The 15,345-nt window shown below is 40.5% G+C and overlaps 1 protein-coding gene across 1 annotated transcript in view; it reads right to left on the bottom strand.

Moving 5' to 3' along the window:
- SYNE1 (spectrin repeat containing nuclear envelope protein 1) overlaps positions 1 to 15,345 on the bottom strand; it is a 302,115-nt gene that overhangs the window by 233,941 nt on the left and 52,829 nt on the right. The window contains exons 6-10 of the mRNA XM_053382199.1: positions 14,215 to 14,307; positions 12,278 to 12,456; positions 10,654 to 10,850; positions 10,339 to 10,448; positions 6,281 to 6,331 (exon numbers count right to left, since the gene is read on the bottom strand). Of these exons, the coding sequence (XP_053238174.1) occupies positions 6,281 to 6,331; positions 10,339 to 10,448; positions 10,654 to 10,850; positions 12,278 to 12,456; positions 14,215 to 14,307 (630 nt within the window). The remainder of the gene's footprint in view (positions 1 to 6,280; positions 6,332 to 10,338; positions 10,449 to 10,653; positions 10,851 to 12,277; positions 12,457 to 14,214; positions 14,308 to 15,345) is intronic.

A 15,345-nucleotide genomic window follows, 5' to 3' on the forward strand; every position in this document is an offset into this window, starting at 1 on the left:
GAGGAATTGAGAGAGAATTAAGAGCCTCGGACGTGAGATCTCCAGGCTGATAGTAGATCAAGACTGATGGACATTTGTTGGGGATTGAAACCGGGAAAGGGGGGGTGGAGTTTGGGGATCCAAAGGGTGCATAACTACAATCTGTTTTTGCTTTTATTTTGTTTTGCTATTTGTATGAAAATTGGGGAAGTCGTGGAAGGGAATTTGGGTCGACTTTAGAAAAAAGTTTTAAGAATGAGAATTGATGTATAAATATTGATGTTTATAAGTGTCAGAGGCTCAGGAGCAGAAGCACAGGGGAGAGAGCAAATAGAGAGCGGAGGAGAGGAATCCGAGGGGAGCGTAGGGGAATATGACAGTGACCCGAGAGATTCCATGAGCTTCTCCAGCGAATCAGAAGATTCCCAGAAGGGGGCGCCTATGGTAAGGGCAAGGGGGGTCCCAGAGGGGACGCACCAGAAGCAAGGAGCCAGCGGGGACTCCCAAGGGAGCAGCGGAGGATCAGGACCAGCTCCCCCACCAGAGCGCAGTGGGGGGGAAGAGTCACATGAGTCAGGACCAGCCTCTCCTCCAGCGGGGAGAGAAGATGAGTCAGGGATGACCACGCCCCCATCGGAAAGTGGGGAAACGGAGGGGAGGTCAGTTACAGCTAGCCTCCCCGAAGGAGGGAGCAGTGACACAAATGTAACGGTCAGAAGGAAAGTGGGAGGTTGGGCGCGCGCGCCAAGTTCAAATGTGCAGGAGCGCGGGATAGCAGCAAACCCGGATTGGGAGCCAGGTCCTAAAGCCCGAAGGAGGGAGGGGGAAGAGTCAGGGGACTCAGCGTCAGAGGAGTCTAGGAAGGGTGAGACCCCGACTAGCAGGCGGACCCAGAGAAGGAAGGAACAGAGGAAGAGGTGGAGTAAGGCTAGAATCTTAAACTGGTGTCAGGGGGGAGGAGATTCAGATGGAGCTTTGGCGGTCTGAGGTTACAGACGTAGCGTTGCACGCTACGCGTGTGGAAGTGAAACTGAACTTCAATAAAGACTTTTATACTAAAGAACGAAGCAGCATTGGTCTTGTGTGAGCTGGGACCTTGGGCAGCGCTGACAATAAGGTAAAATTGGCTTTTTTAAAATGAACTAAATAGAAAAAGGTTAAAAATTGGGGATAAGAACTTGTTGAACTAACAATTTGAATTGGAATATAAGAAGGGGAGGTGTGGGGAAGTCAGGGAAATATGTTATAGAAAAATAAGGATTGTAAACTTTATGTGTTTTTAACTTTTTTTGTTTTTTCTTTTTTGATTTTTTAAAATGTATTAAAGTGGAAATTTCGGAGGACTTCCGGGTTGGCGCCATTGTTTAATGGCGGATTCCCTCCGAGCTCCGGAGGGAATTGGCTCCGTAGGGTCTGGGTCTGGCCGCTGCGGCGAAGCGGAGACCCTTAAAATCACAGGCGCGGATGCCTGTGAACACAGAGACTCGGCGGGCACCATTTGCGCCCCCCCAATCCGCGACGGAGCCTTTTTAAAGGCTTCGGAACGGAGGCAGGGTGGGGCGTGGTGCTGAGAGTACTCCTTCGCCTACGGAGTGAAGCCGCAAGCCATTGACAGAGAGCGCCAACTTCTTCCAAGACCGATTGGACTCTAAAACATAAACCCGTGAGTAATACGGAGATTGGAACCCTAAAAAATTTTTAATTTGGGATTTGGAACGAGCGGGAAGGGGCTAAAAAGGAAGTCCACCCCCCCCTCTTTGTAAACAATTTAAAGCAAAGGACTGGGCAGCTAAGGTCGAGAGAATCTGTTTCTTGTTTTTTAATGAAAGATCCTGACTTCACGGTTTTGACACTACAAGAAGATTTACTGGAGGATAAAAAGAATTTTGGGAGTCGAAATTTCACCCCCCCCCCGAGACCCGGGAACGTCCTATGAGAAAGCCTGTTGCATTGAAGATTTTGACAGCTGTCAAGTGAGCTGTTAGTCAGCTAGTTGTCAGCTGGAAAAAGAGAACATTGTTTCTGCTGTTTTTGCTGGTTTATTCAGTATAACTTGTTGAAAATAAGGAGGGCTGATACAAAATAACTGGACTTTTGGTTTTGAGCTGAAAGGAACATTAAGGAACTAAAATCCCCCTAGAGGGGTAACAGGGACACTACATCACAAAAATGGCTGGAGTATGTAAAATCCAAGCAGAATTGGACAGAGCATTCGTTCTCTTGGGAAACTTGCAAGATGAATACAATGCTTTGTCTACAAAGGTATCACTACTACATTGGACAGTAAACAACAGTTTTGAGCCTGATAAGGACTTGAAACAGGAAGCCTACTCAACTGAACAAATAAAGGAAACTGAAAGTGTGGATACGATGGAGCAATATGTTGTTTTCGAAGAAAATGTAGGAGGAGCAGGAGATCTGCAGGAGTCAAAGGAGAGTTACAATATGAGGCCTGACATGATGATAAAAAAGGACAATAAAAATAGGATGTGGAAAGCCTGGTCTGAATGGGAGTTTGGAAAATGGAGAGATCCCCTTTGGAGGAGATCTGAAGACCTGAGGATTACAAATTTGTTGAAGGTGAAAGCTGGAGCTTTGGGGACATTTGGATCTGAAAGAAATTTGAAACAAGAGTTGGAGCACCCCATAGGCTTTGCTTTTAAGTATGGAGGACTGGCTGGAAGCAACATGGATTCTGTTGGGCCGGAGCCCCTCCGAGACTTGGGGCTTAACATCAAGGACTATCAAAGAGACCGGCAGAAAGGAACTGAGAGAGATATAAGGGCCTCGGACGTGAGATCGCCAGGCTAAATAAATAATATAAAGACTGATGGATATTGGTTGGGGACTGGAACCGGGAAAAGGGTGGGTGGAGGTTGGGAATCCAAAGGGTACATAAGGATAATTTTGCTTTTTATATTTTGTTAGTGGTAAGGAAATTGGGCCAATCGTGGAAGGGAAATTTTGGTCGACTTTAGGAAAAAGGTTTAAGAATAATCAATGAGGTATAAGTATTGATGTGTGATTTTAATAAGGTAAAATTGGTCTTTCCTTTTTAAATTAATTGAAAATAAGGCTGTTAAAAATTAATTGAGGAAATGGGAAAAAGAAGTAAAGTAAAACAATAGTATTTTAGAACAAATGTTCAAGTTAAGGTGAAGAAATAAGTTAAGGACTTGCTGAACTGACAATTTAAATTGGAATACAAGAAGGGGAGGTGTGAGGAGGTCTGAGAAATAAGGTTAAGAATAACAAGTATCAGAAATTTTGTGTGTTTTTTCTACTTTCTTGTTTAGTTTTGATTTTTGTGTTTTTTTCTTTGTTTTGTTTATTTTTTGTTTTTGTTTGTTGTGTGTTTTTTGAAAATGCCAATAAATATTTAATTAAAAAAAAAAATAAAGTGGAAAATTTCAATAAATATCTTTAAAAAAACAACAACTAGATTTATAGTTAAAATATACCATAAAACAGTACATACAGCAATTAAAAGACAGGACACCAAGGACAGGAAATCAGGGGGATACCTGTGTAAACAAGTGTGTATTCAAAAGCCAGCAGACTGCCAATACAGATGGGGTCTCTTATAGTGCTACTAGTACTACCTGCCTCCATATTACTGCAAGTTGAAAATGGTTGTGCCATGGCAAGCTTAATCAGATTCCATTTGTTGTCATTTTACTTGTGTTGAGGCAGGCCTCAATCTATCCTGCGTCTTTGTAACTGATGTAATTGAAGCTAATGTGATCTGAAACCATCCATTGCCTTTTTCCTTTCCACTTTGAGCACTATGAGTAACTTTTTGCACCCACTCACACTCACCCCATAACCTTAAAGGAGAGCCAGCAGTGTAGCAGTTAGCATATTGGGCTTTGATAATGGAAAGTTGGATTCCTATCTCTACTCCACTACAAAACTACTGGGTATCACTGGGGCAATCACCATTTCATCCTAACCTAACCTTTTTATCTTCAAAGAAAGTGGAAATAGTTCTCATGGAATATGGGAACTGTTTGGAAGAAGAGCAGGATTAAAATGTTATAAATTTTAAAAAGTTATTTCTTTACAAATATGTATATACAAATTTACCATATGCTTGAACATCAGGATGTAGAGCAACGTTGTTTTGGAAAATAAAGTCATTTCTCACGGTGATATCCAACTAGGAGACCTACTAAACTTAATGAATTTAGGTAAAGGTAAATGGACCCCTGACCATTACGTCCAGTCGTGACTGACTCTGGGGTTGCGGTGCTCATCTCGCTTTATTGGCCGAGGGAGCCGGCGTACAGCTGCTGGGTCATGTGGCCAGCATGCCTAAGCCACTTCTGGTGAACCAGAGCAGCGCACAGAAATGCCGTTTACCTTCCCGCCAGAGCGGTACCTATTTATCTACTTGCACTTTGACATGCTTTTGAACTGCTAAGTTACTACAGAAGTCAGTTCTGAGCATGACTAACGTTGGCCATCAACATGTAAAAATAAAAAAGCCAACTTAACAGGATTTGACTCTCAAAATGTTGTGTTTTAGCTTTGTATAAAGAAAAGTGAATAGCTTTCTGAAGATTTGCTGAATATTCTATAGAGCATCACTATTAAAATGCAAAGAACAAACTAGACGCAATGTTGCACAAGTGCAAACACATCTCCAGACCAGACATCCTTTCCCCTCTTCATTTTTCTGATAAAAGCAGCTGCAGACATGTGGGTGGCATTTGGTTCAGAGCCATGGGAGAAGGGAGGTTTACCCCTTTCCCACTGTGCTGATTCCTTGATGTGAATTGTCCTTTCAAAGCAAGTTTTCCGCTCCTGCCTAACAGCAACTCTGTCAAGGGCAACAACACAGGGGGAAAGGCTTCAACCTCTGTCCCATGGCTGCTGTTTTTGGAGTGGTAGTGAGAAAGGTGCAAGAGGTAAGAACATAAGAAGAACTTTGCTGGATCAGGCCAAAGGCCCACCTACTACAACACTCTGTTGTCACAGTCAACAACCAGATGCCCATGAGAAGTCCTCTCACAGGAAGCAGGCAATTAGTCTGATACGTTTACACATCTCCAGAGTCCAAATAGAAATATTATTTCAAGTTGAGCTAGCAGAGTATATGCTATGCTTGCACAAGGTCTGAAGTTCCTGGTGAGGTAATGGCCTATGTATGGTTCATTAAGGTAACAAAGGAAGTGGTTCTGTGCCAGACAGAAAATGGGTGGGCCCTCCTCCCTCAACTGTCTGGTAGTTAGAAAGACAAAAGCCAGAGTTAAGAGTTTGTGTTATGTGAGCCAGAAGCTGGAAGCAAGCTGGGAAGCCAGAAAGACAGAGCCATGCATCATTTCTGCTGGAATCCAAGGCTGTGGCTATGAAAGAAGCAAGGCCCTTTTGGGGTGTTAATGCTGTGAACCCCTCCATTGTAGACTCAGGTTGTATATATGTGTAAATAAACCTTATATCATAAAGACTCCACAGTCTCCACTATATCTCATTTCAAAGGAAATACAGACCCAGGGTAAGCACCTGGAGTCCCTGGAACTTCACACTGCTCAGAAATTGGGTGGCGTGACAAAATATGTACATTAATCTATCCACTAAGATATGGAACAAGCCAGATGTGTATCCAGTTGTATGGCTATTGTTCTACTTTGCATTTTTTAAACTATTGTCAGTCACCTGGCTGTTTTAAATCTGTGGGTTTTTTTATTTCACAATGTTGTTTTATGCTCTTTAAATTTAGGTACTTTATTTTATAGTTGATTTTTCTTTTCATGTTGTGAGCCACTTCAAAAGTTAACCTGGCAAAGGAGACTAGTGTACAGAAGCAAGTTTTTGCATGCAGATTCTGCATCCCTTATTTGGCCACATTTTCACATCTAGCAGCTGCCTCTGAATGCAATACTTTCCTGATACTGGACCAAGACTGGCTGCAAAGTCTTGAATGTTTGACTTTTGTGGACAAGAGCTGGTTGTCAGCTTTGTCAGCACCTGGGGACTATTGAAATGTTCCTTACACAGTTTTGCCTTGAAGAGTATTTTGTTATTATTTGCTACGTTAAACTGGCTAGTATATGTAACTTTAGATGACATAGAAAGTATGTTATAAAATGTTTAATTAACCATCTGTTATATAAGGATGATCAGTTAAATATAGTGTCTAAAGATAAAAGGTGAAGACACCCCCCCACAAACATGGGATAAAATAGTTAATATCTAGCAATGCCAACTATAGGTTTTTGATGATCAAGTGGTTTACATACATAATGATAAATAATAATAAACTAGTGAGTCAGTTTAATTCACCATGTTTAAACCTTACCTTGTATTTAGGTTTAGAAATAACAAAAGATGAAATTGCTTGAAGTGGCTTCTAGCGATATGAAGAAAAATGGATAGCGGAAGCAGAGAAAGGCAAATAAATAAATAAACACAGAAAAAAGAAAGAAAGAAGAGAGAAGTACATTGAAAAATGTATGTACATTATTCTTCAATGCACAGGAAGTTGCTAAATCTTCAGGTCCAGACCTCTTGGAAGATAGAAGACTTTGAGTCTTGGCTCCTTGTTGATCAAATATTATAACTTATCTCTACAGTTCCCAACTGTAGATATGTTTCTCAGTAGCCGTAAAGCAGATGAGAGGTGGGCACAAAGTTCTAGGGAGAAATAGGCTCCTGAGACATGAGATGCCTTCTCTTCTAGGCAAGACAAGGGTTGACTGAATGTCCCTAGTACTGAACCCTCACTATATTTGGATTTACACTAAATTAGTGTGTGTGGTTGCACCTTTGCTAACCTCATCTTAACACAATTTGGGAAGTAGGGAGAGCACTGTTTAGTTCTTATGCTTTAAGGCACATGTGAATACCAATGATAAACAATTTTACAGGTAGAAATGGTTAAGTACCAATCAGCACAACTTTCTGAGACTTCACATCAGTAGTCATACCAACTAACAGAAAATCTCTGAACAATCTTTAGTGTAATTGCATGAAAAAAACCTCTGTGAAAACTAATGAACTGCTAGCCAATGAAAAGAGAAGTAAAATAAAATAAAATAGTGATCACACAAAATAGTATGAAAATGTTAGATTAAAAGCATTAAGTAGCATCTGTGGGACAAAACAGTACAACAGAGGCACATAAAGTCAGACAGTCACAGTTACAAGTGATTTTTGTAATCACTTAATGATAAGATTCATGTGATGAGTGATCTAGTGAATAGGTCTATCATGCTACCATTACTGGCCTTGTAGCAGGAAATCCAGCAAATTACTTGACTGCTATAAACACTTATTTCTGGGATAGTAATAAATAATTATTTGGCTCCTTTCTACTTTACCGATGGCATTTCTCCCCTTTCATCTACCTCTGGTTATTGCATTGTCAATGCCAGGGTTATCCACCTGAGCTGATTGTGTTCTGCTTTTTGTTCAAACTGGTTGCATTATTTCTTCCCCTTGTATTGTGTATTCCCCTCTCTTCTCAACACTTATGTTTAATGGCACTCAATGAATGTGTCTTTAATTTTTTTTTAAAAAATTTAAATTAAAAAATGTTTAATGTCTTTGTCTTTTAAAAAGAAACAATATGTCTATTCTGAGAATTTTTCAATTCCTGATTTTTTCATATTATGGGATGGAGAAAGAGAACACAGCCTTATAGTGCATGGGTGGCCAACCTGCAAACCTGATAAACCACAAGTAGCACTAAGAGCAAGATCATTTGACACAGCTGGGCAGAAACAGCAGAGGTCTTCTGTCTGGCTGCTCCATAGGGAGGGCTGCACTTCTGTTTGCTGCTCTAGCACGGTGGAGCCTACATGCTTTTGGAGTCAGTGGAGTAGAGTTGCTTCTAGATCAGGCTTCGTCAACCTCGACCCTCCAGATGTTTTGAGACTACAATTCCCATCATCCCTGACCACTGGTCCTGCTAGCTAGGGATCATGAGAGTTGTAGGCCAAAAAACATCTGGAGGGCTGAGGTTGAGGAAGCCTATTCTAGATGAAAAACCAAAAAAGCTGGTGGGGGGGAGGAGATTTACACTTCTATTCTATTTTCTCTAGTTCCCATGTAAGGTGCAACACATAAGAGAAGGGCAAGAAGGGGGCCGTGATCATAGTAACCTCCCTTCTTTTCCACTTTGCCTGCTTACTGCTTTCTCTCCCTAACACCAATGGGGAGAAGTCAGCTGCTACACCACTATCTCCAGGGTTATCTCATCATCCAAGCCACCAGTTATAGTTTCTTTCACTGGAAGGAATGAAGGCAAAGAACACCATGGAATGGTGTTCCCAAGCGGGGCGCCAAGTTGGAGGCATCTGGTGGAGAGAGTGCGCTGTGCACCTGGTCTCTCATCATCATAATTTCTGAACTTACCAGGAAGGGGAGTTGCATAGGTCCAGCAGCAGAACCAATCTGCTGATCCAGCTGCCAACCTCCCCGCCACCATAACCCTCTCACTCCCAGTAAGTGCAGGGATGCCACTGATGGGAGACAAAGTGAGTGGCACAAGACCCTTCCAGCTGCCTCTGTGGCAAATAGAAAACGCAATAAGCGTTGAGAAGAGGGGAGTATACACAGAGCCTGGTAGACACACACACACCCTGATAGACAAGGATTTTCCTGGGAGAAGCCTGGTGAAATTGACAAGCCCTGTACCAGGTTTCTCCATAGGCAGCACTGATAGGGAAACTCCTTGTTAGTGTGAATGCATGCATGCATGCATGCATGAGTGGGTATGTATGCACATATATGTGGCAAAAGGGGGCAGGGTGAGCTTTGCTAGTACTGCAGAAATAGAAAAATATGTGACCACCAACCATATCACAAACCACTGCTCCACACTAAATGAGACAACAGTGCTATATTCTGTGTTATGCCTGAATGCACTGCACTGCAACTATGGACAAATCAGCACTGGAAGAAAGATGAGATGACAACAGGGAAAACACAGAAACCCCAAGAAATGCAATTTTCCCAGTGATTTTCAGCAAACACTGAGTGACTTATTTTATCAATAATTTGTATCAATACATATTTGTCTAGTAAGTAATCTCCATTTCCTATTCAAAAAGCTAGAGGCACAATACATTCTGAACTTTATGGTCTTGTTCTTTTGATAAAAGGCCTCTTACACCACATCCATCTTATACATAGAGGACATGGCAGTGTATTTTAAAAGGCAGTTGCCAAGGCTCAAATATTCAGATAGAGAGCTGTACTATAGGACTGCAATGGACCCTGCCTCCAATGAATTTAGCAACACTGATTCAGCCAATAATTGCACCAGACTAGCCCCAGCTCCTACTTTTTGCATCTAGTGAAATCAATGCCCCAGCTGCTCCTGAAGTCCTACAGCAAATAGTTCTTATTAGAAGCACGCGAAAACTATACTATGAACTGCTTCTCTAGATATGGCACTGATCTACCAAGATGTAAATAACAATGTTATTTTTCTCTTGTTACTTATATCCTGAGGGGGCATAAATATTGAAATATATGTGTGAGCTGCAAAGAAAACGCTTTGCATTATCCCTTTACATTGAATGATTCACCGTCACTGCTGAGAGCTGGGCTGGAAAGGACAGAAAGTCTGCACACTTCAGCCACAGAACTCATGGGTTATTGCTGAGAAGCACCAGATGCATTTTCTCTGTCCTGCTGCTGGTGAGAAGCTGAACAGATTGTCTCAGTAGTGGCACTACTAGCCCTTGCCAAACAAAAGATGGTATGATCAGGATGAAAAGCCAAATGAAAGATTGTTTGCTGACAAAATATACTACAGTTAGGCCAGTCCAACAGGAAAGAAATACAGAGCAGAAACAGATTTTCTAAAGTCAACAATCCAAGTGAATTAGAAAGGACAGATGAACGTGTATCTCCATGTCAAATATTTGCACTGTAATAATTTATGCATTCTTTACTTATATATTGTTCCTTACATTGCAATTCTACACACACGTAGAGAGGAGTAAACACCATTGAGCTATATTAGACTTACTTCTGAGTAAAACTGCACAGGATTGGGCTGCATATAGATTAATAGTTGATAGGAAACAAAACTTATGGAAAGCAGTTATTGCAATTATATCCATAAAGCCAAGTTGAAAAGTTTATTTATTAAAAGGTACTTTTGATGCTGCTTGAGATGAGGAAGCAATTCAAGTCCACTGCCCCTTCTCTTTCTATTGCAAACATTTATTCCCCCCATCTTCTCTCAACAGCTCTCAACTCAAACTATTCCTAGCTTCTTTAGACCCCTATTGTGCTTTGACAAACAGAGAGAATACAGAATCAGTGTCTATGTAAAATATTGTCCGCATTGCACATATTGTGTAAAAGTTGTGTAGTCTATGTAAAATAGAATTAAGAACATACATCTGTCTCCTGTGCATCACCGGCTGCATTATGAGGATCTGGGAGGTGTTTCAGGAATTGTGCTACGTAGGTCATCACTGATTTCTCATCTGGCTTATCCACATCCACATCTGAAAAGAATGAGGAAGACAGTAAATTAACACAAAGCTGAACTGTATAAAATGTTGGGACATACACTGCCCTCAATCATGTAAAATTAAAATATCACACATGCACACACACGAAAGTATCTTAAAAAGAACTCCCTCCCAAAAACAAAACTAAAATGAGGCTAGGGTTACAGTTCAACAGTGGTTAAATTCAATGATATGATACCTTCAGGATCAAGAAGTCTTGGAATTCCTAATTCTGACTCTGCAATTGTAAATGCCTCTTCCAAATTTTCCTTGTTAGATCTTGTTTTCAACCTCTCCAAGTCCACTAGTTCTGGACGGATGGCATGAATAACTGAATGAAAGGCAACACCACTCCTCCAGCTTCGTCCGAAATCCTTGACTTCAATTCCAGCTTGCCTTCACAACAAGAAGAAATTGCTTTGTAACAACCTGTTCTGACCCTCAACCTTTATCTTCACTTATATCATTAACCTGGGTTTGGGTTACAATTTTTGCAATGCCTGGAACAGAACTTACTTTTCAGTTGAATTAACTATAGTTGCTGTTCCTGATTTTACATAAAACACCCCAGTCATTCTTTTCAACTCGTATTCATGCAAGCTCTCATTTATGTATGACTAAATAAGTGTGTGTGGGCAGACTGAATGATGGACCCCAGCAGACTTTGTTAATTCTGCCTATAAAACAGTTAACTTCTAGATAATAGCCTTGAAGTCCACAACAGTAATGGGGAAGTTGGGAGAGTTCTTTACAAGGCAGAAGAATAAACAAGAAAGGGAACAGAGAGCATGCAGTGCAGTTGTCCTTGAAAAACTGAAGGATTGGTGTCTGTGTCATACATACTATGTTTCCATCAGTACATCCCAGAACAGTATTTGCCCTCTGTTGCAATGACATGATATTGCTGTCTCCTGCTCAGTTTCATTTCATTATTTATTGCAGAGTTATCTAATTTATCAAGGTCATATCCTATCCTGGTTATATATACTCAGAAGGTGGCAAAGAAGCTGCAAGCAACATAAAGCCACACTCTACACTGGTGAAACTATCTAGAAAAACACACATTCTCTCTTGGCCAATCCACTCTGGCTGTTAGATAACAACTGTTCAAACTGACTAGATGGATAGTACACCAGCACTGCCATAATTACAGGCAGTTGAACTGCAGGTTGTTCAAGCTATTCAAAGCAGACACAAATTGGTTAATAGTCTGATTACATATGTTATTGATGAATGTTGTTAAGAGATTCAAACAGCTGAAAGCTGTTGCTATACACTGCTCCAGTTGCTTGCTTTCATCTAAGTTTCTCTGTCTTGTCATCTTCCTCTGATGCCTTCTATATCCCACACTCTTCTGGCTTCAGTTAAGACTAAACAAATGCAGTGCCACAAACTGTAGGCCAAAGGTTTCTTTCCATTGTGTTCTAAAAGCTTAAAGTTGAAGATACAGAAACACACATATTTTTCTTTATGTGCAAATATGAAATTAAAGTTGGTATTATGAAATTACTTAGATGTTTACAAAGAGAATGTTATATTCAATCACTGGCCAAGTTGTGAGGATACATTGGCAAAGTGAAGGAAAATTCAATTAGTGAAGTAAGGTACAAAATATGATAGCACTGAATTGCTCTGCTCATGATTTCAAGCTGGGAAAAGAATTTTAAGTGTTTTGACAATGTATTGCCTCTTACAGCCATTCTGACAGAAGACAATTTCCTTTTCAATTTTAATTGATCTCTCTGGCACAAACCTTCTTAATTTGCAGGTGCCATAAATTATTACTACATTATTTAGCTAATATCAATCTAAAGATTACTCACTTTGCTGCTGTGTACTGCACCCATTTTAGCAAAGCCTTCTTTGCATTCCCTTGGACTTTGGTGACCACTTTACGCTTGGATGGTGGACTGGCTGTCTCAGAACTGACAACACTGTCCACAGATGAGGTACTATTGGAGAGTGACTGGAGCTGAGGGAGGTTGCTTGTAAGCTCCTCAATCTGTTTATGGAATAAAGTTGGTTAAGTGTAATGGAAACAGTCAATTTACAAAAAGCCTATTTCCTTCTGCAGATCAGATCGTCTAGAACTGGTCAGTGGATCTCATAAAAAAAGACCACACCAAAAATAGCTGGGCAAGATCAAATGAACTCTTAGCCAAACTCTAAATTTTAGGACATGCCTCAAAAAAGGTAGGGCAGATCACACTTAGGAGCATTGGTCATACTTTGGCCAATGGCTCAATACATATGCTATTTATGTGTAATGTACAAAATATAGAGGCCACATATACATCCTTTACACACAGTACTAATGCACTCACAAATGCCATTCCACATGATAGTGGAATGGCATTTTTAGTAGCCGTAAACATGTCTGAGGTGTTCATAGGAGTAGGCAGTACTGTGAACTAGACCTATGTCTGGAGCATTTTCACAGATGTCTCACATCTGGGCCACTTTTCATCCCCCCCCCCCGAGTTACTCAAGGTAACATAGTTTGAAGGTGTTTGTCCTATGATAGCATCTCTAAATAGAGGCAAGGTTAATGTTACTGCAACTCCATTCTGTCCACTGAATCAATGGGTGGGCAGAAGCAGCCAGTGAAAAATTCCTGCCAGCAGCATCCTGCAGAAAACTCCAAAAGAAGGTGGAAACTGTCTGAGCCAGCTAGGTTCCACTGGATCCCTAGCAGCCCCACGACATTAAATTTAATTTGGGCTCAATTGCTACACCAGCTCCAGGCTGGCACAGTGATTTGCCTTTCAGCCTGGCTGGCATGAGTGGTTGGGCTGTGGAAATAGTCTCATTGCTTTGTTAATGTCTGCTGCTGCCCAGTCAGGGCTTGCATTTCAATGAAACATATTCTTCTGCTTTGTACTTCCTGTAAGGCCTAAAGGAAGGGAAGACTGCATAATGCATTGCTCCTGTTCCTTTTCCAACTATATAAATCATGCAGATCTGATTTGCTAAGTTGTGGCCATCAATTTGGAAAGGATTCAAACTTATTTGTACAGGACTTTATTTCAATTAATTGTCTTTAGGGCTATAGCCAAGGTTTCTTGGCTTTCACATACAACCTTTGATGGGAATCATATCCATATCTATTTATTATTAGTACCGGTATTTATTAAATTTATATCCTCTCCTTCCTTCCAAAGAACCCAGGGCTACATTTGCATATATAGCCACATGCAAATTAGAGGTGCTAGTTTAAGTTTGGAACTGATACTGGATAACAGAATCAAGTATTTTAAAAATATATACAATTTGAACAACAATGACCAGTGAAAAGGGAAAAGGGAAGGCCACATTATAGCAATTACTATAGGTCTTTTTTCTGATCTAGCTCTTCAAAATAGTAAAAGAACAAAAAAAACAAAAACAAATCCCTGTCAGATCTCTTTATTGTTCCAATAGCATCATTAATGAAGAGTCTCCTAGATGGAGTTTAAATCTACCGCCTAAGGGCCAAAATACACGTTATATTTACTGAAGTCATTTGTATATAAAACAGCTGTGGGGCAATCCATTTTTTGGTTGGAGCAGAAAGCAGCATGGGGAAATTTTAACCCTTTGTTCCAACTGCTCTAAATGTCCCCATTCCATGCACCGCAAATTCTTAGGAGCTAATTTACTTCTCATGATACATGAGCAGTTCCACCACAGCACATTAGTGCCCCTTGACAAACCACTTTGGAATTATTGCTATAACTATTGTAGGCTTATCTCATACATTAAAAAACAACAAAAACTGTACCTGAAAATACAAAATTATAGTCCACACCAGCCCAAGCACAATAGAAGGTCTACCATCAGCAATGTCAGTTGAATTAATGTTGACAAGCTTAATCTGTTTTAGGGAAAGAAAGGCACACTATTATCACCCACAACAGAAAGCCACAGTAACGTAGTGAACTTTATAGCAATGTGGATTTTTGGGGGGGAAAGTGAAGCTTAATAAGCATAGTATATAGTATTTTTGAGAAAATATAAAATAATCACAGAAATGAAGTATAAAATTATGCATGTACTTTTGAATTTAAGATTCACTTGTCCTCAATATACACAGATGTAACAGGAAAGCTTGCCCTGTTGTGAATGCACTGCAAATATACCTTTATAGCTGAACTGGCATTAGCGGCAGGGTGCTTTGTTTATTTTCCCCAGCTCAAACAGAAGGACCAGGCAATGTGACAAAGAGAACAAGTGAGCATGGGTGGTCATAAGCATGGCTGATCAGGCTAATGCCCATCTAGTCCAGCACCCTGTTCTCAGAGTGGCCAATCCAATGCCTATGTAAAGCCCCCTCCCCCCACCCACCCACTGCACCCCTGAAACTAATTCTGGGGGAAATCAGGACAGTGCAGGAGAGGAAGGTTCCATCTGAACAAGCAGGACATTCGTTATAGTGCAATGTTAAATTCCACCACTACCTTTGCTCTGTACGTAAAATATTTAGTAATGTGGCTAACAGCAGATGGAAAAGCTGTACTATTTAGGCTGCAATCCTAAACTCATTTACCCACGAGTAAATTCCATCGAACACAGCTGCGTTTCTAAGTTAACATGCTTAGAATTGTGCAACTCATTTTATTGACACTCATTTTATTCAATTGACTCATTTATATGGTTTAATGTTTCATAAAATTATTGTACCAACCGGTGATCCTCTGTACACAGACTAGCATGAAAAACAAAACAACATATATTTAAAATGAATTATCTGAATAATGAATAGGACACAGAGATGAGAGAAGACAAAAAATATACCATGTTGCCATATACAGAAATCAGTGAATACCATAAAGAACCTGACATGCTTATTCCATGTTCTTTTGTTATATCTATATCTCACATGGGTCCTAGGAGGCCACCTATCCAGGCACTG

Source organism: Podarcis raffonei, chromosome 3 (assembly GCF_027172205.1).
Source record: "Podarcis raffonei isolate rPodRaf1 chromosome 3, rPodRaf1.pri, whole genome shotgun sequence".
NCBI classification, from domain to species: Eukaryota; Metazoa; Chordata; class Lepidosauria; order Squamata; family Lacertidae; genus Podarcis; species Podarcis raffonei.